General features: G+C 37.2%; 1 protein-coding gene across 8 annotated transcripts in view; it reads right to left on the minus strand.

Annotated features, from left to right (window-relative positions):
• Positions 1–2895: 2895 nt before the first annotated feature.
• Positions 2896–22187, minus strand: part of LOC133520751 (tropomodulin-1) — a 107619-nt gene continuing 88327 nt past the window's right edge. For 3 of the 8 annotated variants that reach the window (XM_061855381.1, XM_061855380.1, XM_061855382.1), the window contains exons 3-11: positions 20332–20499; positions 19754–19877; positions 17003–17118; positions 16165–16269; positions 13377–13628; positions 10984–11131; positions 8209–8503; positions 6262–6317; positions 2896–3792 (exon numbers count right to left, since the gene is read on the minus strand). In XM_061855381.1, coding sequence (XP_061711365.1) covers positions 6275–6317; positions 8209–8503; positions 10984–11131; positions 13377–13628; positions 16165–16269; positions 17003–17118; positions 19754–19877; positions 20332–20499 — 1251 coding nt within the window. In that variant the 3' untranslated portion in view covers positions 2896–3792; positions 6262–6274. Of the gene's footprint in view, positions 3793–6261; positions 6318–7267; positions 7325–8019; positions 8103–8208; positions 8504–10983; positions 11132–13376; positions 13629–16164; positions 16270–17002; positions 17119–19753; positions 19878–20331; positions 20500–22187 lie in introns of those variants that run through there. The other 5 variants (XR_009799804.1, XR_009799803.1, XR_009799805.1 and 2 more) reach the window with 5 other exon arrangements.

The raw sequence follows: 22187 nt of genomic DNA on the forward strand, positions 1-22187 counted from the left end.
CAATCAATAAATATTATATATATCTAGGAAGAAAAAAAGGCTTCTCGTGTCAAATTCTTTCTGATATTGACCTTATATCTTAATTTTACTCGAAATGATACGGATTTATTAATTAGGTCATTACACATACGCTTGTAAAAAGGCGTTTAATGAACCTAGTAATGTATCTGTAAAAGTACGTAGGTAATACAACCTGCGTCCTCATCTGAACTGACCTACAGTCGCGTACTGGTCGCCCGCTGCACATTGACTACGAAATGCTAGCCAGCAGTCATACTACAACGCAAATGGTTTACGAATGAGATCTAACGCATTTACTTTCCCCGCTAGGAGCGCTAGTGTAGGCGGAGGTCTTTCAAAATGTCAAATCAAATAGTAATTTTGGGGGTATCGCGAATATTGACTCCTTATTCATACCATAATTGTAGTCAATTTTTTTTTGATTCATTGTAAACAATAGACATAGTTCAATAAATGTCAGTAGTTTTTAAAAACTGCCAACTATGTATGAAACAGGTTCAAAAAACGGCTTTAGACGTTAAAATACTTTCGTGTATGTGTGTTTCGTGTGTGTGACCTTTTTTTTAAATAAGGTCAGCAGAATTTTGAAAGCTGTTTTTCTGGACCACCGTCTATAGTGGCGCCAACTGGTGAGCACAATAACGGTAGCCCTCATTGGCACTAACAAGGCACATTCGCCAAATAATGACTTACCCTAAGGTTTTTTAGTGTGAGTGGGGATAACAAAAACGACGAGCTGCGATATTTATGTGCTTTATTGGACTTTTTACACGTCTAAAAAACTACAGAACTGCGACTCTACTAGTCAAGGTTTTCGTTGGACCAAAATGCTCCTGAACTGAATCAACAAATATCTCTAAAATTACAATAAAAATACAATTTATATTAATTATAATTTCATGAAGTTTTAATAAAAGAATATTTAAATAACTAAATTCATATACAAATAATCTCTCTTACATAACTTTAGGTAGGAACAATCAGATATTTATCGTCATGGTACATTTTCATAGAAAACGCCTTTTACAAGCACTTCTAGACTTTAAGTCAGATTAGAGAGCCTTATTTAAAATCAAGGAGAGTTAGTAAAAGGGACATTCATTACAAGTCTTAATAATTGTACCTAAAGTCGTTTTATAATGATTTGTTTACACACCAGCACCAAAACGACGTACTAGGAATCGATTTAATGTGCTATAGAGTTTCCTTCAAATGATGATATAAATATTATATCATATTTTAAATCTAAGCGAACTTTGAGGCTTGATTTTATAAAGATATATTAGATATTTACGTTAAGTAAAGTTAAAATGTACTTGTATTACTAGTTAATAAATATACATAAATTCTAACACATCTTTATATACGTACAAGCCTAATATCGATAGTTAAAACTCGTAGCAAATTAAAAATGGCGTAGAATGAATAAGAATACCATTCGCCCATATTCCTTCATACTGATTTCATTTTGTTCCCACCTTAAACTAAAAGACGAAGCAGTATTTCAAAATGGAAAAACATGATGTTTATCACAATGTTATGGACACTTAGTTCCCCCAGTAGATTCACTATTCAAATATACATAAAGTTACATTTTAAATAAGCAAACTTTATTCAAAAAAGCAGTTGGTATGAAAGCTACTCAGTACGGCAGAGGCTAATCGATGATGTTTGTCTATTACGTAATGAAAAGAAAAAAGTAGATCGTTCTATTTTATGTATACTCCACGAGTGCGTCTATTGGCACCCAGGTTTACATATTTATACATGTTTATATAATCCTAGCTTTTAATGGACAGAATAATAAAGTTAATTTATTATTCAGTACTCAAATAGTTTTTGCGCTGCATGTATCACCTTTGTGTAAATTATTTATATGAATACCTTAATGAGACTTAGTGCAAAAAGACCTTAGCGAACTCGGCGCCGTTGACCGAACAGAAATGGCGCGGACAGAAAAGCATGGTAGGCTTTGGTGTCAGAGGTCAAGATCCACTTCGGGTCACTGCCCCACAGCCGTAAGTATAGCTTGATGACACAAAACTTAATTACTTTTCTCTTTTAATTATGTTTATGCCGAAAACCTCAGCGAAGGCACTACAATGCGAACTGCGTGCTCTTTTGGGACACCACACACGCAGAACATTGTTCAAGAGAAATATTTGAAATAAAATAGATTTTCAATAATATTACTTGGTATTCCATACCGTTATTAAAATTGCACGCGTCAGTCAATAAAATTCCCAAGCATAGAGAGGGTAGAACTTAACACAAGTCCTTATAAATAATTAAAAAAGATAATAATTTAAATGTGTAAAAAACAATGTCCTGCGTGAATGGAATGTCGGTACATCTAGATATATTACAGTTTATGATAAAATTAATACAATTTATTAGCACACTAGAGTAAGAATTAATATTAAAACGTACGCTATTTCACGCACACATCGACGAGTGTTACGATTTTTATTCGGAAATTTGAAAAGTTAATTAATAGTCATTATCATTTCATTCGTTAAATTCATTATGAGTTTTAATCGAACTAGTTTAAAACTGTACTATTGTAAAAAAACAACAGCTTTTGCACTTCAGTGTCCATTATGAATTTATACGCATACCTTTCGGTCTAAACGATGGGCCAGCCATCAATTCTGTAACAGCTTATTCTCTCGTCACTTTCTATTTGTCCAAAAAAGAAAGTGACAGCTAGACTCTGCTGGTTTTAGCGCTACTATGATGTATTGGTTTAGGTTAAACCGTAACGCTCGTCCGCTCACATTCGGTCGTCAGTCGCACAGTTACTCAATCTGATGGATCGTTGTGATTGTGCGAAACAATTATACTATCTTTCATAAGTCTATACTTATCATATGTACAAGTTGAGGGCCACTCTACACTAGCGTCTTTTGAGCGTCGGCGTCTAGTCAGCGCTATGGAAAATGGCGTCGCTGCGCCGTTGCATCAACGTTGCGTCGAGCAGCAGCCATAGAGTTGACTAGACGCTGACGCTCGGGAGACGCTGACGTGTGGTGGTCCTAATAGTGTTTGCAAATTATTACACAATATAATCGAAATAAATAAATTTCATTTTGATGTAATCTTGTAAAAGAATAGCAATAGGCTTTTTAAAATCAAAGTTCAACATTATGTAATTTATCTATCACCATAATTTCCTCAGTTCATAGCTAGCTCAATTTTAGTTGGCTCAAATAAACTTGTTTCAAATTACGACACTACGGACTTTTGCTGCATACAGTTCTGTACTATCACTGGATGCGATTCGCGCTCGCTGCGATGTTTGAGCGAGACAACGCTATGCGCGTATTATAGCGACATCCCGCTCGCACATCGGAGCGACGTGCGAATCGCATCCAGTATGATAACCACCACCAGAAAACTCTGGCGACCTTAGGTCAACACATTCTTCGTAAACACGAAGGCACGCTTGTGTTGCAGCGTGGGTTCACACAGCGTCCACAACCACAGCGTCGACAATGCATATTAATATGAGCCCCAGGACAACCTTACAGGCCATTCCTAACCACCTTCGTGGTAAAAAAGGATACTTAAGACCCATGCCAAAGCATACGAGTCATACGCCGCATTGATATATTTTTATCCATGTCTAAGTAGATAAGAATTGTTTCGCACAAGCACTCGGGTCCTAGTAGCCAGCGAGCGCAGATAGGCAGTGGCAGCAAGCTCAGGGGATCCAGCCCACCACGTAGCTGCGGCTGCGGGTGAACTGGGACACGCGGCGGACGCGCCCACCTGTGGGGAGACGTGGGGTCACTACACATACCAATGTGGGCAATGCCAGTTGTCATTTAAGAGCCCATTAACGTGCTCACTAGCGCCACTGGAGAATAATTGTGATTTTTTAAATTTAACGATAGATATATAAAAAAGGGGGCCGCTACGTACTGTATTTTGTATTTAAGTAACTTTTGAATACATTAAACTAGTTTTTATGTTGCTCGATTCATCGATCTACGCACTCAAAACAAAAACGGCCGTTTTAACTTTGAACGCCTAGATTGACGAATCCAGCAACGTAAAAACTATTATGATGTATTCAAAAGGTACTTAAAAACAAAATACAGTACGCAGCGGGCTCCTTTTTTATATAATAATCACAATTATTTGGCAGTAGCGCTAGTGAGCACGTTGATGGGCTCTTAAGACGAACGGAGGACCCGTGCGGAATCGCATTTTCATACAAATGCATTCCTCATGTTCCTCTCTGGATATTAATATTTTGACCCAATTTGTTGTATATTAACCACAGCATGCCCCTACGTTTGATTTTTTTCGAATTTTTAAATATTGAAAGTGTTAGAAGCATTAAAAAATTTGTATGAATTCTGTTTTTTGCTCCTAATTTTTACAATAATCAAATAATCTAAAGTGGTCAAATGTAGGGGCATAGTTCCATCAAATTATGTAAAACTATATTTCCATAATGGTAATATCCAGATTATCGAGAGAGGAAAATGGGGACTACATTTATATGAAGAAGATGCCGTCCCCTTTCCTCTTAAGGTTTAGAAAAATTTTCACTTTCAATGTTGAATGAATTGAATGTCAGATAATATGTCTTCATTTACAATTTATGCGTAGAATTCTAGATTTAAATATAATAATTGGAGTTAAAATCAAATGTACAAGTATGTAGTTCTTATTACACTTAACATTTGACGTCGAGATGGATTGTACCTCTAGAACAAATAACATCAAACGGTTTTTATTTTATTTTATTAATGTTATTTATTTTATACTCCCATTTTAAAGCTCATACTAAATGTTAGCGCTGGACTCTCCAAACCCGAGTTTTAATCGGTTCTTCCTTCGCGGAATAGACCTAACATGGCCGAATAGGTTCGGCAACGGGATATGCTTAACCTTTTGACCGCCAAAGACGTCATATGACACGCGCGGCTACAGTCCAATATCAACCTTCATGCGTACCGACAAGGTTCACGATTACGCGCCGCGTGCGATAAGCGTGGCGTTCAAAAGGTTAATACTCGAACCAAATAAACAACTGGCAGTAACCCGAAGTACCAGTACATTCCGACGATGCCGTAGTGGTCCTGTGTCAATGTGCTATCAAAATATACCAATATATAGAGAAACTCACAAATTAAATGTCTCACCAAAGTAAAAATAATAAAATCCTGCTAAATATCAGAGCGTAAAAAGCTACCTAAATGACATTTGATATAAATACTGCATGATATTAGGCAAATAGAAACAATGACGTCGTTCAAGTCCTTAGGTTTATGTAACAATACAAAAACGACTCTGTTCTAATTGAATATGATTTCAATTTCATCAAACTGAAGAAGTACTATAAGTAGGACCTTGGGCTTTAGGAGGGTAGACCCTTTTCTATGTAAGAAAAAATATCTAGCGAACATACTCAACGACTATATCGCCCTTTACTCATCCATTAGATGAGATTAGGGTATTTAATATATCGATTGTTTTGATTAATACTTTTCTTATAAAATAGTTGTAAGGTCAATTTGGGGCATATTTACAGAGGAACAGTAACCATGCAAGATGCAAGATTTAGCAACAAAGCATGATGCAGGGACGTTTATCACGATGGATGCAAACATATTCACATAGGATATATATTTTGTCCAATATTGTAAAATTTACATACTTTGAGACATTTCTCCCGGTAGTTTGGCTAAAAACTTATAAAACAAATAATATTAATACAGTGTTTTTTTTACTGCAGATATATAAATAGTATTCATTATTTTAATTTTAATTTCAAAGTGTAAATCTGACCAGGATTTTTTAAGCAAATAGCAAATAAAGCTTGATTCAACCAATGAAAATGGTAGGTTAGAAAATGATTTCGAAGGAAAGATAATTTGTGAAAAATAGAAATTTCGAAGTGATATTTATTATTCCTACTAAACATGTCTCTATAGACATTGCCAAATGGAAATCCAAGAAAAAACATATCTATCTTTATTAAATTGAACTCGCATAGTTAAAAAGAAAAGTAGGTCAACTTCACAAAAAAAGTATTTATAGTTTTAGCGACAATTTTTTTAAGTCAGCCTATTTTCTTTAAACTATGCGTTCTGTTTTCCTGTAGTATCACAGCCATAGACCTAATAATTAAATGCGCCTTGTCCTCTACCTATCACAGTCACATGTGCATGTGAGATAGATAGAGTATTATTGCATATTTAGGAATGGCTGTTCGATTATACTCACCAAAAAGGGTCGATCAAGGTTCTAGTTGCTGGTCTTGCTCCGTCGCTGCTGGCGTACTGAAATGCATACACACCGACAAACGTAAGGGGATTTATTTACAATAAACATACGAGTACTGATTTTCACTTACCAACAAAACAGCAGATATGAAAATTTTCGAAAAATCGCTATTTATCAAATTTGTCTTTAGCACTTATTCTGATTTGTATTAATTGATAAAACTGTTGACCTATTAAGGAAATAACAAGTATTTTCAATTGAAAAAATGCTAGATCAATAAATTTGGGGGCCAATGTGATAGTAATAAATTTCGATGTAGTGAAAATCAGTACTAAAATTCAGGTTCAATCATAAATAAATTCAACACGTATAGGATTTCGTAACAAACTCGAAGGAAATGCGGATAGTTGATTATTTTATACATGCGTCGTGTAAAATAGAGTACGGCATTTAGTATCACTGCATTCTGCATTCCGTTAGATCACACTCATGCTGAAAACGTTCGCTACCAATGTCCTTACTTTAGTAGAAAAAAAAAGGGTAAACTACCTACAAAACTAAAAAAATCGGTTACTGCAATAAAGTCCTATAGCGTCTTTGTGTCCGACTGTGGAAGCGCACAGAGACATGCATTATGTTTTTTTGTGCTAAGGTATCTTACTTTTATTTTTCTACTATGATAATCTGCATCTGAATAAGATATTTTCTTTAAAAAACTGTCTCTTCCAGATGGTAATTTGGACTTAGTAGCGAACCTTAGTTAGTTAACTCTATCTTTTATAAAACTCGAATCTCTCGTCAACGATCTCAGTGACTTTACCAATGTTCGGTTAATTTTGGCATTCGGGACAACAATGAACGTATATCCTGTCACAATGGAACCCCTCAGCTCTCCAGGCCTACTAAGCGGAACTGTAGATTAGCAGAAGCTTTGCGCTGTAAAAAACCGTTATTTCCCGAAAAAACAGCCTTTACAACATTCGCGCAAAGTACACTGGGATTTTACCGATTTTTGTGGCCATTTCTCTAATAATTACGATTTGGTTCTACGCTCCCCTCTCGGCTAAAAATCAAATGTTAACGGTTAGAGTATAGAAAAACAAATCACGACATTAGTTGCAAATTATAATATCAGTGTGTCATTTGGAAATATATAATTTTTAAAAAATAAATGTAATATTGAAGAAAAGTGTTTATAGAGTAAAACATGTTAAATACAAAATATGCAACTATAATAAGTTTCATATTTCTATAAAATTTAAAGTTGGTGCAGTTTTACTAAATGCAATACAAAGATAAGAAGGTAAATACAAGAAAATATCAATAATATTTAACTTTGTACGGCTAGCATTAACAAATAATGATAATCTATTATCACATATGAAGAGATACTTGCATAGCGAATATTGTATCGATTTAAATTAAAAGAAACCTTGGTTTGTCATTAATAAAGAGGATTTTGAGATATTTATGGCAGAAGCGCCGTAAGAAAAAGGCCGTATTTAACGGCTATTTAGGAGAATTATCCTGATCTTTCAGATATAAAAAAGACCGTCAGTTGTGTTCATTACTGTAAAAAATATATACCTAGTAAATTTTATTGATGCAATACTAGCCGTACAAGTGTATTTAGATAGCATTATTTCTTAGTAGTATTTTATAAAGCTGCACCGCGAGTCAGTGTCGACACTCAGAAGCTGGTCATAAGCGAAGTCTGTTATTGGCCGCCGTGCGAACAAGTACCCGGCCGGGCCTGACCTTTTACTTCTATTGGCTACGCGCGCCCTTTTGCAGTTGGTTAAAGAACCTGAACTGGAGTCGCAGCGTTAGATCTTTCCGTACTGGAATGGAAACATACTGTGACTATGCGTGTATATGTGGGGTATCTAAAACTATAACACAGTTTGAGAAGGGGGGGGGCACGCGGGCGTGTGACGCGCTACTCACGAGTGGGGATTGGGGTTAAAGTCGGGTCGTTCCGCCTTCACAAATTTGTCTTCTCCGTTAGGCTCCAAATCGACGGGTATAGTTCGTTCCGAGGTGTCGAATTCTGGCGGTTTCGCTTGTAGAGTGACGGAGCCCTCTACGGTTTCGGTGACGACGCGGGGCTCCGTGGGCGTGACGGCCTCGGCGCTGGGCGGGGTCATGTTGAAGAGGCTGGAGTCGACGCCGACGCCGGGCGGCGGCCCGCGCGGCAGGCGGAGGCTTAGGGAGGCGCTCGCGCGCTTTTGTAATCGGCAATCTGAACGAATAGCGGTTTTTTGACTTTTGTCGATGCGAAGCGCATGCTATGGTCGCCGCTACTCACACTAGGGGTGGGGTGCGCTGTGGTTTTTAGTCGCTTTTTGGAGATGTGATTACGGTGAGTAACATTTTTATGTAAGACGTATAAGTTTAGATTAATATTTATTCGAATTATGTTCAGCGTGCCTTAGTATCTGCCCGCGTTGAAAATTCGCAAACATCTAAAATCTAAATATCTTTAATTGTATCTCTATCGTTTTAGCATATTCAAGCAATAGAGAGGCAGGTCCTCACAGATAATAAATAGTATCCTATAAAAAAGACTAGTGCTTTATGCTTCACTCGGTTAACACAGCTACATAATCTCAAATTTACTCGATCCTTAAAAAAAGAAAGCACATGATATATTTTTCTCTTTTCCTAATTTGTATTCGTTACTCATCGTAATGTTAGCTACTTGTGGTTAATGCTATGGGTGAACACGGTACTACCGCCGGCGCCAGGTCGCCCGCTCGCGACCGCCATCTGTACCGCAAGTTTACTATTAATGTCGTGTGGAGCTTCTCCCTTTTTTTTAATTTATTTGAAGGAAATGGGTCCAAAATTAACGTACACAATGTGAATGTACAAGAAACAAGTAGTTAACTATACTGTCAAACAGATGGCTATCTCGCTATAGGTACTTGTTTCTGATGGAAAACTTTTCCAAATTTTCCTCGATGTTTTTTTTTCTCATGCAACAATGATACGTCCGTCTCGTTAAGTAAATATGATTCTCAAATATGTACCCCTATTATTCTTACTTCTAATATTGTGTTTCTTTAAGAACAAAAACCTACCTTAAGACTGTTCAGTTTTTTTATAACCTGTTATCTAAATTCAATAGAATAATATCTAATAAAATGAATTACCATTTTTATTGAAGCTCAATAGATTCTTAATGTGTTTTTTAGATATGCAGATATATAATGAAGTGTTTATTCACAGTGTATGCTCCATGATGCCAGCTTGATGCAAGCCGTGATGGTGAACACAAACAAATGAGTCACTCGATCATGATACACATATGAAGATCATTTATGAAGAACAAAACATAATTCATATAAAATAATAGAAATATAACATAATTTGATGTAAAACACATAGTAATTAAAAGACACACATAGTGTTAAAAGAACTTAAAAATAAATGAAAAGTTCAAATATTTTACCATCGCAAAACTTAGAACAAAATATTCTATATGGAATAGAAATTTTGTTTAATTATTGCTAATATGTATAAAATATTTTGACACACAAATTTCGCGGTTCCAAATAGCCTCATGAGGGGTAATAAAAAGTCAATTAGGAATGTATTTTTTAACCTATCTAAAACGCCTTTAAATTTCATACATGCCGTAGCATTCTTATGGAGACCGAGAGACCCACTCTCTCTGTACTTAGAATAATAATCCTCGTGAACGGGTATTTCCAATGTATATCTAAGATCTTAATAATGTCTCTTCCGTGTCCGTCTATTCATCAAATTTCTCTTATTAAGTTATTATAGTTTCGACACGTGCCCATTCTGGGTTGCAATGTCTAGTCAAATTTTAAGACTTGACTGGACGTTAAATATATCTCAGTTATTCATACTTAATATCGTAATCAACCATCTGTGTATTTATGTAACGTTTTTTCCATAAACTTGTGACGAATGATTCCAATATTACGTTTTAGTTGGTCACTGAATTCAGACGATGCGAAATTACGGTGAGGGTGGGCGATTGAAATGTGTTGTTATCAATTTGTAATTGGACATTACTTGAACGCAATCGGGCGAGCAACGTAAGTTTTCAAAACGGCAACCATTTTTTTTAGATGCGTCGTCCTTATTGATCAGTTCAGAGATTAATCAGTTCATAGCTTTACCTTGTTGTCATTATTAGTCTTTAAAATTTTTGCTTGATTAAAAATGTTAACATTAGGATTAGGAATGACTATTGCTATTTTGTTTCTGAGTTATGGGTGTTCTTATGTGTAAAATTGCTCTTTTATATTTATATATTTATTATATATCTTATTTTTGGTTATGGTTTATTGGTCTACCACACACCTCGGTCGGTCGGTATTGACGTCGTGGTTTTCTAGTAAAAAGTATTTTAATTGTGGAAAGATGTTTAGTTAAGTATTTGATCACAACTTATATCACAACACAGTTGAGCTTAATGTGGGGCTTAAGTCAGTTTATTTATTTTTATTTAACTTATATAAACGTCAACAACAACAAGCCCTCAATCAGACTTGGAGATCTAAATTTGCCAACCAAAAAAGGACCTCGAGGATTTAACTTTACAATTGAGTTTTAATAGTAATGTCCGTCGCGCCCGTAAGACTTGAGGGGTGAAGTGGTAAAGAACATAGCCAAACTGAGTGATATTTCGCATCGTCTGCTGGATCGTCGGTCGTGTAGTATGTGTGTGTAGGGCGTGTGACTCACTCCGGTCGATGTTGCGCTGCAGATGCGAGGCGACGCGGTGGCGCGCGTCGCTGTACTCGAGGTGCAGGCCGAGCCGCAGCAGCGTGGGGTTCTGCTCCACCAGCGCAGTGATCTCCATCTCGATCTTGTTGCCCAGCACCGTCGACCGCTGGGGACCACACGACACCGAACATTATTCACTATCTATATTAATGACCAGTAATCGGGGTTTTTAATACCTTATCAAATTGAAAGTAATGTGGATACGCCTTTAAGCCCGAGATAACTTTTAAACAGCTCGAAAAAAATGCTACTAAAATGTATATATTTTTCGAGTTTCAGTATGTCTCCGTCTCGGGGTCTGCGCCCCCCTTCGCTGCCCCTGCAGAAATGATGTTGACCGACTAGGGCACCACGGCCTCTCCTGCCAACGAAGCGCTGGCCGGTTCTCGAGGCATGCTGCCCTCAATGACATTATCCGCCGGTCTCTTGCGTCAGTTAATGTGCCGGCACTTTTAGAGCCGACCGGCATATCAAGAACGGACGGCAAGAGACCGGATGGGATGTCACTGGTTCCGTGGAGTATGGGACGGGTGCTAGTTTGGGATGCAAGGTGTGTAGACACACTGGCCCCGTAACATCTCCGTGAGAGCAGCGGCCGCAGAGAATACCAAGGTAGGGAAATACAGAGGTTTCGGCGCGAATTTTATTCTATTCGGCGTCGAGACCCTTGGTCCGTGGGGCCCTGGCGCCCTAAGTCTCTTCAAAGACCTCAAAGAGACTCAGAGACGCCACAGGAGACCGAAGAGCTGGCAGCTTCCTCGCTCAGCGTTTTCGGTACTATGCCGCAGGGGTCTTTTTAACCGAGTTCAAGATTTCAAAAGGAGGAGTTTATCAATTCGGTTGTATGTTTTTTTTAACGTTTGTTACTTCCCAACTCCGTCATTTCTGAACCGATCTTGAAAATTAATTTTTTGATTGAATTTATATATATACAGACTGGTCCCGTTTTTGTCAAAACTCAGTTCTGATGATGGGATCCATGAGGAATCGAAGGAACTCTTCAAATGTGAAAGGCATGCATATGGTGATTTTTGTATTTTCATCAACAATTAAAACATTTAGATTTAAAAAAAGTGACATTTGATGAAGTGGAACTGCTGATGATGAACAGAATGGAATTCTTCAACGACGCTTAGTTTACGTTTGGCGATTTGTCCACTTCGCTGTGTTTGTTAAGCAAATTAAATTTTCAAGTCAATTTTTTTAGTCTCATTGTATGAAATACAAAATCAACACTAATCTTTCTTTCACCGGTCTCCCTCATTGAAGTCGGATTTTTTGTTCTTAAAAATTATTTAGATTTAGTTTCGTTTGTAAAATTATAGTTTACACTCTTTTTAACATATTCGTCACCCCGATCACTGTTAATGACATATAAGAGATTAATAGAGTTGGTCAAAGGTGCCTAGCCTTTCAAAACATAATGCATACACTCGAGAATTTGGGACAGATACCGCCGTAGCCGGGAGGCCTAGATGTCTAGGGCGCTGGTTTCGTGAGCAGAAGACGCGGGTTCGATTCCAGCCTCGGCCACTGGAGAGCTTGGTCATTTTTCTTTAGTACAGTTAGCCACGTAGACTTGTGGCCCACTCCATTTCACTATTAAAAGTACGCAGATATAATAAATTCACAAAACCTTCTTCGTGGGAACCGACAACGCCTTAGCTCACGAAAGTTAACAACATGGCGGCGCGCGGGCTGGCAACCGTGGCTAAGCAATGACCGCCGCTCGCGCCGCGGACCCTACGCGCCTCTCCGGCAGTGTTACATACATCACGGGATAGATCGCACGCACATCGTCAACTTAATCTTATCCCGCTTATCCGTATACTACTTGACGGCAACAGCTTATTGTACTTACGTATCGTGACCCTAACCTATAGACTCAGTGACTAACACAAGTGGTTTGGCGCATGAACTAACAAGTGTTCGGTGGAGTGTTTACATTTGTGCTAATGCTTATGTTTATATACTAAGGTTAATAATAATAACTTTCTAACTGTAAATTTGTCATTACATACTGTTTACTAAGTTCGTGCGTTGTTATTTACGACCTGCGTAGGTTTGACATCTACAGACTTTTGGGAACTTATGTACGAAATATCATTTGATATTTACCAGTCGCTTTTCGGTGAAGGAAAACGAAAATATTTAGCAATGTGACAGACGGACGGACAGACAGAGTCATAAGGGTTCCTTTTGTACTTTTTTGGTACAGAACCCTAAAAAGGAAAACAAATATTTACATTTAACTTAATGCATTCCACATTATTTCCAATGTCATATCAATGTGTAATTTCAGTATGACATAGCAACAGAGTTTACAATTCCAAAAGTGTAGAGTAACGCACCTGGTTGGAGGCGCGGAACTCCTCGACGGTGTTGTTGGTGAGCAAGGCCCTGACGAGCTGCACGACGCCGGCGGGGCTGATGAAGTTGGTCTCGACGCTGACGACGCGCAGCGCCGTGTTGGCGTGCAGCGCCGCGGCCAGCAGCGCCGCGTGCCGGTCCGTGAGGCCCACGTTCACCAGGCTCAGCACCTCCAGGTGCGTGTTCGTCTTCAGGCCTTCGAATAGCTTGTCGAATTTCTCGTCGCTTATATTCTGAAAGGTAACGTCAAAGTTCTAAACTTCAAGAATAGAATAATTAACTAATCAAATACACGCATATGTAATAAACAGACATAGGAATCCGTGGGGCAAAATTGTTTGACAAGTAGGGAGTTCCTGTATCGATAAACTCAACTATCGATGCTAGTTCTATATACTTGTAAAAATACGTTTTTGTATTAAGAATAAAAAATAATTAAACAATAACTCAATGTACTCTTCTTCGTTTTTAAGGCAAGACAATTTTATAATTTTACTCCCTTAATTTTAGACGTTTAATACCCGAAAATATGGAACAAATTTGGGATGAGTAAAATTATAAAATTGTCTTGTCTTGTCTTAAAAACGAAGAAGAATACATTTGAGAAGAATACATACAGTTGAGTTATTATTTAATTATTATTTTTACTCTTATTAAAAACGTATTTTTACAAGCAAACCCTTGTGTGATCACTAGTATATATAACTATCATCGATAATCGAGTTTATCGATACAGGAACTCCCTACTTGTCAAACAATTTTGCCTCACGGATTCCTATGTCTGGTAATAAATATATAAAAACCGGACAAGTGCGAGTCGGAGTCGCCCACCGAGGATTCCGTGCATTTTTTTTTTTATTCATAGTTTTCAGCAGTTGTCATCATTTGTAGCGCTATTGATTATTTGATATTACTTGCCAAATTTCACAGTTCTAGGTCAACGGGAAGTACCCTATAAATTTTTATTCCCTCGATTGCCGAAATTTACGCTTTTCGCGGCATAAACGGCCGTATCTTTTTTTTACGTTAACTTATAAGTGTGATTATTTTCACAGCTTCAAGGGTCTGTAGAACTGAGTATATGGTTTTAATTTCAACTTGATACCTCCACGCGTTCCTGAGATAAAGGGTCTTGACAATCAGACGGACGGACAGACAACAAAGTAATCATATAAAGGTTCCGTTTTTTCCTATTGAGGTAGGGGGCCCTAAAAAGGAAAGCTATAACAAATACATAAAACAAAATAGAAGTCAAGAATAGACTTGCAACGTTATCTACCGTTGCCAAACGTCATTAATGCAATACGTAATACTACACTAGGTTTACGTTTAACCCGTCACAAAACAAATGTCGACACAACTAATATGTATTCCTAGATTGTCGAATGACGTCAGCAAAAGGCGGGTAGGCGTTTCGCGCCCGTACAATTATTTGAGACGTTGACGCTCATTAAGCAGTCTTGTTTGGACTTGTGTAATATGCACTCTATAGTTAGTTTTTTTACCATTAGAAAAAAGGTAAACAATCTTGACGTGTATTTTTATTCGAAAATCCTTATTAAAAATCAATGACTTATGATGATCATATGTTATTTATAATTGTTACATATCTGCCGGGCCTAATTTTCAAAAGTTTTTTTCAATAAAAATAACTTTATTTATTTCAGTTATTATGATTTATTATAATGAACCTTCAGCGGTGGCAGCATGGTTCCATGTTTATCACTTGTCACTATGCCCGTCACTTTCGCGCTTACGTTCTTGTTAGAACGTGATAGACATGGTGACAAATGATAAAGAGCCGACCATCTTAACTCTACAGGTATTTTTGTTGTATTTTCCTTTTGCTGCGGTACATCCTTTGTATTGCATTTTTGATGTTTATATGACTGTTTGGTTACTAAATAAATAAAAGTAAAAAAGACACGTCAAAATCGCTTACCATATTTCTAACGCTAAAAAAACGGACTATAGCTTGTTCTATGATTTTGTTGTTCATTTTGAGCGAATATTTTTTTAACATCTGTTATAAATAAAAAGTTGAGGTCAACGATCTTGTTTATGAAAAAATTATGTACTTGTAAAAAAATATCTTTTTTTCTTTCATTAATTTTGAAGTAGATGTGGAAAATATTCTTTCTGTAACCTTTTTGAATGACGTTTACGGCCAGGTTCTTAAGCTACTAATGATAATCTTTTACACATATGTGACTAACATTTCGACGCATAATGATTAATTTACCAAGTGCGGCAGGAAATTTATCGTAATATATGAGGTTTACGGCTCTACCATAGCTTTCTAAACAAATTGTATACTTATATCTATAGTTTTCTTAAAATAAACATTCTAGAGGTTTATTAATGCTTAAGGATCATATTAATAAAAAAGAAAAAAAAAGTTAATGTTGGTTCTCGTTAGCACGCTTCTTAGGTAGTACACAAAAAGTAAAGCACCCAAATGCTGTGTCCACTTTGCACACGTATTAGTACAAAACGACTTAGTTATCGTATACCTTCGTTTTTTTAGCATTAGAAAAAAAGTAAAAAATCTTGACGTGTCTTTTTATTGAGCATTATTGAAGAACGCTTTAAAAAAATAGTTTTTATTACTTGTTAAAGCAATCGAACGTACATAAATCGTTTATCATTTAATTGTTACATATTTGCCGCGATATTATTCAAATGTGTTTTTTTAATAAAAAGGCACGTCAAGATCGCTGACCTTCTTTCTAATGTTAAAAAAAACGAACTATTTGTGTATGAAAATACCTTAATATTATTCCAATTGAGATCAGTGAGCTTCTGGTCGTTGTCCTGCACGCTCTTGATGGTGGAGTCCGGGTCCGTGTCGTTGGGCGGGTCCGCGGGGTACACCTGCAACGTCCGGGGACACAATAAGCCTGGATCACACAGATCAGGATCTGGAGAAGCCTGGATCAGGTCACGTTCTCGCGTGTCAATAGTTTAGAACAGGGGTCACCCAGGGCCCATTTCTCGAATGATATTAAACTGTCAATTTGTATGGGTCAAACGGACCGCGATGGTCATTTTATTTACAAAATCGGACCCCTGGAGAAACTTTTTTTAATATTACGTCGGTGGCAAACAAGCATACGGCCTGCCTGATGTTAAGCAGTAGCCTATGTAGGCCTGCAACTCGAGAGGAGTTACAGACTAATTAAACTAATTTTAAAGGAGTTACTAATTGGTGAACCCTGGTTTAGGATTTAAGATAAGCTTTGTTCATAAAAAATATTTTGTTAAGAGATACCACTTCCAAATAAAAACAAATGGCATGTCATTTTAGGCCTGCAAAAGCAAATAAACTGCTCGTCAACTGAATGATGCCTTTCGGCTGAACTAGTCGCGAAACGTGGGCCTTCGGACGCACTCTAGGCTAACCCTTGTTGACTAACGACGCCTGGTACGGTCACATCTGAAGATATAAATACGGACGACAAAGTGCCAAAAATATGTATACACCTTAATATGTGGGCAATAAGGTTGTTTGTATCGATATTTTCAGATATAGCTGTACTGGCTATATGTGGAAGCGAGAGGTCGAATCTCAGCGTCCCATTCTCGGAGCGTCGTTAGAGTAACGTACCTTGGGCTTGGTAGCTTTGGTGATGCCATCCCAGCCCAGGCCCACGGGCTGGCCCTTGTTGAGGAGTGACGCGTGGTACTGGTCCTGGTTCATCATCGAGTGGAAACCGAGGATGGCTGTAACAGGAAAACATACGCATTAAGCCTTTACAAGACAGAGGGAATATATTTCCCAGCTTATTTTGAACTTTATTCCAAAGTGATAGGGTTCAATTTTGCAGAGGGGAGAAAAAAAAATTACTGGTAATATTTTTTTAAATAAAGGTAACACGTGAACTCGTGGCTCTGGGACACGGATCCGTTATTATACCTACTGAGCTATCGAAGCTGACCCGATAGTGCCAAATTTTTCATTATAGTTGTTCTACACACTTCTGAAGTATTTTTTTGTTACAGATTCTCAAATAGTTTTTTGTTTTCTTGGCTGCCAGCATTGCTCTTTAACAACAAAAGTAATACAGACGGACTATTAATACACTGTTTTTTCGTCTTATTTAAAACAACGACACTGAACGCTCCGGTATGTAAATAAAACTGATATAATAGCCATATTAAACCAAAATAAGCAATCTGTCACTAAGGCCATAAAAATAACTTAAACACTGCCAACCGAGCAATTAATGAATTTCGAATATTCTCGAAAATATATTATACTGAGTAATAAGTACTCAAACAAACAGCTATAAAGTTAAACTAGTCTATAAGGTCACAAGTTCAATGATCTCATTAATGGAAAATAAACCTTATCTTTTAACACTCTGTGATGATAATTGGTTAACACTGATTGGCGCTAAATGTTTTCTTAAGCGGACGTGTGGTGCAAAGACAAGACGACATTAGATTCGGTATGCCACTGGAAGTTTGCCAGCGAGTTATAAAGAGCGTTTTTGCAATGATATTAGACATTTTTGTTGAAGAGATCAAGATCGCGACATTGTCACTACTGGTTTGCTGGAGATTTGTAATTGGGAGTAGCATGTTTGTGACAGGTCGTACTGATATGTATAGGAAGTTATAAATAAATCAACTAGACCAACAGCGTTTCTAGGATATTAAACATAAACATATTGTTAATTATTTGCGAATATTTAGCTTTGGAACCACAAGTAAGTATATAATGATTTTTATTTATTTTCCTCGCAACTTTAGTGAAAAGCTGAATGTATTTCAAGTTTTTAACTATACATATACTCTGTATCTTTAGGTATTTAAATAAAAGTAAACAAAATCTACCCTCAAATGGCTCCTTTAAGCCAGTTGAGCGTAGATGAAAACATTGCATGATCAAATAATGTAGGTTAAAGTCAGGTCGTTCAGTGACAGATCCAGGCGGTTTTGTATTTGACTACCCCCAAAAATGTACAAATTGTTTTACTTTTTTTAATACCTAAAGATACTGAGTATAGAGACTACCCAACTTAATGAAATATCCATCCTAATTTCTTTTTATTGTCGGAGCGATAAATTGTCTTGGATGAAATTAGATGTTTTATGTTTCTGGTGTATAATCTCCTATTTTACTAATTAACTACAAGGTAAATAATAGTACATTACGATACAAGTGCGAAAAATAGGAAATTCAAAACGAATGGCGATAAATTAAAACACGACCGAAGGGAGTGTTTTAAATCGACACGAGTTGCGAATTACCAATTCGCACATGTATCGTACAACGTTTTACAGTACATATGGCCCTTTAAATGTTTGACACAGTAACGTAATATGTTTATTTGCGCACTAGTGCGGTAAAGTAGCACCATATGTACTGTAAATAAATATTATGACACAATCTTGCACAAATCGATCTAGTCCGGCAGTGAGCTCAAAAAGGGTTGTATTGTAGGCATTAGGCTACGGTATACTATATAATAAATAAATTTAATATAGATAAATAGTTGAATAAGTAGAAAACATTCATTACTCAGGAACAAAATATCTATGATAAACACAAAAATAGATGTTCTTACCAGCATTTGAACCTGGGACTTCCTTCTTCGTAGGCAGCGACAATAAGAACCGACTAGGCAAGGTTTTTAAAAGGTACCTAACCTTTTTTTTCTGTGAATTTAGGTATATGACACAAATTTTGAGACTACTGACAATAAATTAAGCACAAATGATTCAAATGTGTCAAACGCCACTATAACTTGTAACTCGTAATACATAGTTAAACATATTAACCTTGAGTATGAGTAGTGTCCTAAATCGTAATTTGGGAATGCTCATTCCATAGCATACATTCTAAAAAATGATGGAAATACGCAGGCAACCCTATTTTAATACATAAATAAATGTCTGGTTTAGTTATGAAAAAAAAACCTATAGAGAAGGCATAGAGACCAATTCTAATTTGATAAAAATGATGTCAGTCACCCGTGCGAACGAAATGCACGCGCGACTGACTTCATTTGATATCATTTTGATGTCACAATGTAAGTTTGAATTGGCCTACCTACAAAGGGTGGGAAATTAGAAGTATTGGCTAGCTGAAGAGATTTAGATGCCATTTAGCGTTATTATGTATAGCGTTATTAGATCTACTTTATTGTGAAAGTCCACAACAAATTCGAAGGCTAAAATCATATTCACACCAATCATCATTTAGGGTAGTGTATTACACTTGGTACTTGGGTAGTGTATTACATATGTATGTCAACTCTGAGCGATATATACTTAGATACCTACCTACCTAAGGAAATTGTGTATATATTGTGTACAGGGCTCTATTTGGCATACAATGTACAAAACTTACCAGCCAAGTCAATGATTTCCTCCTGCGACGCGGTGCCCAACGCCTGCTCGTACTCATCGCCGAGGTCGATGGAGATCTGTTCGTCCGCTTCGCGCGTCCGTTCTGGTGGGGGCGGCGGGATCCACTGGAAAACACAAATTGGAATTTTACATAAAATTTTATATGGAATTATCATAGACTAATGTTAATCATCGTAGAATAGATCTAGCTATATGTGGGGGTCGTACATAATAATTTTGTTTTTCGGCAATTTTTATTTGTCGTGGTAATAAGCCATAAAGTTTGTGAAGGATTATTCTTCGCCATTCTTGTTCTTGTATTACAAAGCTACGAGTACAGGGTGGTGGTGGCGGTACATACCGGCAGATTTGTTGAGCATTACCAATAGAACGTTTGGTAGATTGCGCATTATATTTCCTTATGGGCAGAGTAACACACAAGGTCAGATGAAGAAGTTTACTATAGAGTTTTACCTTTTTCCCCTCGGATGCCAGTCGGTCTGCTTGTTGTTTCTATAAATTGCATTGGTTCTTCGTTGAAATGTTAGTCGTTTTACCGAGCGTCAAGGGAATATTTACCTTCTTCCCTCGAATGACTCCAGCGACGTAAGGTTTGACCTCGGGCCGGTCTGGAGTCTCGAGCGCCTGTTTGTTGATGTGCTCGATCAACTTCTTGCGATTAAGAGGGCCCGTAGGGTCCTTCTCACAGTCGTAGTTATTGCGCTGGGAGGGAGGGAGGAAGTTGTCCTGAAAACATAACGATTTTACTTATATTAAAAGTTGTTCAAGAATCGGATTTACCGCAGACTATAGTCCGCACTTTTTCTGGCAGAAATTCTTTACTGTACTTTGTGATTTATAATCGCGTTACATAGTAACGTTATTTGCCATAGTAAGGAAAGGAATGCAACACAAATGTTTGGGCAAATACAGCCATGTGTGTTAAATGGCATTTGGCACTTTGACAAAATCGCGAGTACTTTATGATTGGCTGAAACAGTGGTATGTTGTTGTACCTTTCATATTGTAACGATTGATGAAATCACGTGGTGTTCTGTCTGTAATCAGGGGCTGATATTTATTTTATTTTATTTACACAAAGTCGTATCATGGTCGCTTTATCAGGTGACAAAATAGAAGAATGTTATCCTTGTACTTGGTTAAAAATGTGATGCAAATGCATGCCTTATCCCGCGATTACCGTGACCATCTGATCACATGTTTATCTAAACCTGCCATCTTGAACTTGGGTTTGATTAATTGAATTGATCACATGTTTCGTTATGGCCTTTGGCTCACGTGAGAAATGCCGGCGATGTGTTGCATTCTTTAATTTAGCGCCCATAATACTTTACTGGTAAACATTTAAGAACACGATAGGAGCAAACTAGCATACGGGCTATTTGACGTTCACGTTGTAACTGGATTTTCGCCATAACCAGCATTACCAACTAGTCAAGTTTTTGAAAAGTGTATTAACACTTAATAATAAAGTTTAACAAAATGTTAAATACTAAGTTGTTTACTAATTCCTCATTTAGTACATAAACGGTCCAGGGTAATAAAATAATGTAGTTAATTATAACAAAATACCGAATAAATTTTGCGTTTTGTGTGTCAATTCCAAAGTCGGATATTTTGAAGGTACTTCGAATTTAACGTGTTTTGGGTCGCCCTATAAGACGAACTATGCTCATAGTAACGAATTATGTAAACAAGTTGTGTAGTTATTATTATACCTACACTACATTTGCAGTAGCAAAACATTATCTTGTTACCATTAACACAAGCATCATTATGTAAAGTGTGTCAACGGCTTAGCGAAGACAATAAAACCTACAATATGTTATCATAATGCGAACTGGTCAATTAAATACCACTTGTTTATCGTAGGTAGACGAGGTAAGTAGGTGTGGGCTTGATAAGACAAGTGATAAACACTTGCACACTTTTTGTTCATTAGTTTGACCTTGTTTGTGTGCAATGTCAGTGGGGAGACACTAGAGCGTTCGGGCATTCTCGGCTCCGTTCGGCTCAGCATTGCTCCGAGCAATTATTAGGGTTGGCACAACTTGACATCCCTTTGTGGTCACAATCACAGATAAGATAAACTTGAATTTTGACAAACCTAGCCAAAAGGGATAGGGATAGTACATGAGAAAGAGACAGCATGATTTGACCTGAATCGCTGTCAAACTTCAGTTTTGTAGGAAGTGTCATTTCCGTACGGTAATACTATTATTTATTCTGTGGCAATGCTTACAAGCGTAATAACAAGGTGCTACTTTAGGAAAATGTGTTAATAATGATTACTAGTAGCCTATATACGTCCCACTGCTGATAGCGATACGGTTCGGGCTACAGTCCTCATATTAGTACAATGCGGATCCTTCGCGCCTTTCGCGTCGAATGACGGTAGTCATGACAGTTCCTGC

The sequence above is a fragment of the Cydia pomonella genome, chromosome 8 (genome assembly GCF_033807575.1).
Source record: "Cydia pomonella isolate Wapato2018A chromosome 8, ilCydPomo1, whole genome shotgun sequence".
Taxonomy (NCBI): Eukaryota; Metazoa; Arthropoda; class Insecta; order Lepidoptera; family Tortricidae; genus Cydia; species Cydia pomonella.